The sequence below is a fragment of the Saprolegnia parasitica genome (genome assembly GCF_000151545.1).
Source record: "Saprolegnia parasitica CBS 223.65 unplaced genomic scaffold supercont2.16, whole genome shotgun sequence".
Lineage (NCBI taxonomy): Eukaryota > Oomycota > Saprolegniomycetes > Saprolegniales > Saprolegniaceae > Saprolegnia > Saprolegnia parasitica.
The window spans coordinates 572482-575464 of NW_012156410.1; the positions used below are offsets into that span (position 1 = coordinate 572482).

Consider the following 2983-nt stretch of genomic DNA (forward strand, 5'->3'; position numbering starts at 1 on the left):
CGATTTCTTCCAAAAGAGCGTACGTCCGCGGTGGTTGACAGCCGCATTTCACGTCTTTTTGTGCTGCGTAGGGGCTCGACCCTATGTCAACGATGGAGCTCTTTGAGTTTGTCACGGACCCCCGGCAGCTCAACGACGAGCAGGTGGACGCGATGCTTGATATGATCCAAGTGCAGGTCGAGGACCGCCCGACGACCAAGACGAACGAGCAGCAGGTCGAGGAGGCTGTCTTCATGCAGACGTTTATCCCGTCGTCGCTCGGCCAAGTGCTCAACTCGGAGCGCGATCAGCTCGCGTACGCCGAAGGCCGCATGGAGAAGACGCTGTCGGCCGCCATCTCGCGCCTCGAGGTGTCGCAGCCCCGCCTCATGGACCTGCTCAACGTCGACGAGCTCGATATGGATGCGCTCGACGACTCTGACGACGACGACGATGATGATGATGACTCGGACGACGATGACGACGATGACGATGACTCGGACGATGACGAAGAGACGGACGAAGAAGAGACGGAAGAGATGTACAAGCAGCGCATGGCGTTCCGGCAGGAGCGCCGCGAAGCCCGCGAACAGGCCAAGGCCGCCGAGCGTGCCGAGCTCAAGGCCAACAAGAACCGCGTCAAGGAAGAGAAGCGGGAGAAGCGCGCGTCCAAGATTCCCAAGCACGTCAAGAAGCGCCACAAGAAGCTCTCCAAGCAAAAGAAAAGTAGATACCGTATCGATTGTTGACTTGATACATATATATCGTCTCATGTGAACTGCTTTTCGCTTGTGCTAGAAGACAATATGCACTACTAATGAGACGTGGCTTGATCCGTCGGCTCGTGTGAGGAAACCATGCTATAGTTACGTACACTTCAAGAGACAAGGATAGAAGTGTTAGCCCCAGAGCTGCTTCCGCGTCTTTGGCCGTTTTGTCGTGGCGTCGTGCCTCGGTGCCACCATCGCGCTGGGGCACGTCACACGCACCAATCGTATGAGAAATGGGTCTTTCTTGGCACCAGACACGGCTGCGGTTAGAGAACGTGATGTACGTCCGATAAAATGCCATGGTTGGCTTGCAACGGGCTGGGGAAGACAACGAGGCTTACGCAAACTGCTCAAGCACGGGACAAAGTCGATGGTCATGGACCAACTATCAACGCCGGCGGTCTCAACGTCACCTGCTCTGCATACATCTATGTCTTGGCGTCCTTCCTAGCCGCTTCCTACGGCGTGTGCCCCGTCCGCAACGAGATTGCCATTTCGGACGCGCGATGCCATTGGCTAGAATCGTATCCAAGGTGTGCTTTGATTCGTACAATTCAATTCATTCAGCCAATCAAAGCTTGTCGTTTGAGTATCAAGTTCTACTGCGTACATGTGCCAAGAGGGCTCCCTTCGACAAGTGAGCAGCAACGTTGTGAACGCACCTCTGAGAATATATTATACAGCGCGGCGGGTGCTGGCTAATAGTTCCAACTTGAAAGTGACTAAGAAGCTAAAAAAGCCGCACATTAGAAGACGCAGACATGCGGCAATGTAGCAAGATGAGTCGTCCGGCTGCCACGTCACCAGATCTCCTCCAAACGTGTGTCGCTGCGCCTTGTGGCCGCGTCCACACGCATCACACCTTCTTCTTCAGCCTTGCTTTGTCGTTGCATCCATATCAGTCCAAGTACCATCGCTCGCGTACATACAGTATGTGCACTTGCACCTGCCTTGCTGCCTCGGCTTGGCTCTGAAGCGTCCTTAGTATAGGCCATCGTATCCAGCTTACGATAGGTCTGGGTTAGCTTAGTGTCGTAGTTCAAGGCCGCCGAGCTGCAAGTCAACAAGAGCCGCGCTTAGAAAGAAAAGCGGGAGACGGGCCTAAAATAAGCCTCCCAAGCAAAAGAAAAAATAGACGATTGTGTCAAAATGTCGAAGTGTCGACTTGATACTTTTATATAACGTCCTAGTCAACACTCGTCTCGTCGGCCGTTGGCGTGTACGCGTCAAAGAGATGTGTCGTCGTCACCGGTGCGAGTGGCGTCGGCGTCGCCGGCCAGAATACCACAAGACGCGAGCTCCCTGGGCGCAGGTGCATCACGTTTGCACTCCACTGCCCGACGACTGCGGTCTCGAGTGTCACAAACAAGGCAAGGTGACCCGACGTACAAGAGACTTGGAACGACCACGACGTCGTATTCGCCTCGACAACCGTCGTGTCAACGACGGCCGGCAGCAGCGGGAGGTCCTTGAATGGTCGAAAAAAGTGATACACCTCATCGGCCACCGATGCGCTGGCGACCGTGAGAAAGCACGCCGCGCGGTTGCAGTCGTGGACCGCCAAGAGGTCCGTTACGTTGTTGGCATGCCACGCCACCACCGCCGTCTACGCAGCACCACGCGGTCCGGTCCTTCTGTAGCAGCCATCGATCGGACGCTATACGCACCTCGGAATCCACGGCCACCGTTGTATCAAGCACCTTTAGCGGGATGGCGGCAGCCGAGATGCGATAGAGCGAGACGCGCACCGTCGTGGTTGCGTTGACATCGCTCACGATCGTCGCCGAGATACTTCCCGAGGTCGTGTCTTCGTGGACAACAATCGCTTGGGGCGCAAACGGCGCGATGACCATCGAATGGAGCGCTTTCCAGTGCCCATAAACGTCGATGCTCGACCAGCTCGGACCCACCCAGACGTCGTTCAGCTGCCAATAGAGCACGCCGGTCGCCCCGAGGCGCCGCCACGTGCCAATGGCCGTCGCGTAGCAGAGCCCTTGCTGCACCTGCGTGAGCCACGTGTACGCGCGCAGCCGCTCGGCCACGGATCCAGTCGTCGGCAACGAGGCAAAGTGCAAGTCGAGCTGGTGTTGGATGTGCTCGGTGCCGTTGGGCGACCGTTGGCGAAAGGCGAGCATCGCGTGCATGGCGTCGGTCGTCGCCCAGTCGCTTGCGTCGGTGACCGTCGCCCACGCCGCCGCCGACGGCATCGATTGGAAGCCAAACTCCGAGACGAA

The 2983-nt window shown here is 57.1% G+C and overlaps 2 protein-coding genes across 2 annotated transcripts; one reads left to right on the forward strand and one right to left on the reverse strand.

Moving 5' to 3' along the window:
- Positions 1–92: 92 nt before the first annotated feature.
- On the forward strand, positions 93–797 carry SPRG_19747 (hypothetical protein; the record flags this gene model as incomplete). The annotated part of the gene is made up of 2 exons (XM_012344175.1): positions 93–705; positions 778–797. The coding sequence occupies 2 exons, from the start codon at positions 93–95 to the stop codon at positions 795–797; spliced, it is 633 nt and encodes a 210-aa protein (XP_012199565.1).
- Positions 798–1892: 1095 nt separating this feature from the next.
- Positions 1893–2983, reverse strand: SPRG_04983 (hypothetical protein). The gene is made up of 2 exons (XM_012344120.1): positions 2417–2983; positions 1893–2355 (listed from the first exon to the last, which is right to left on the reverse strand). The coding sequence occupies exons 1-2, from the start codon at positions 2954–2956 to the stop codon at positions 1936–1938; spliced, it is 960 nt and encodes a 319-aa protein (XP_012199510.1). The 5' UTR covers positions 2957–2983; the 3' UTR covers positions 1893–1935.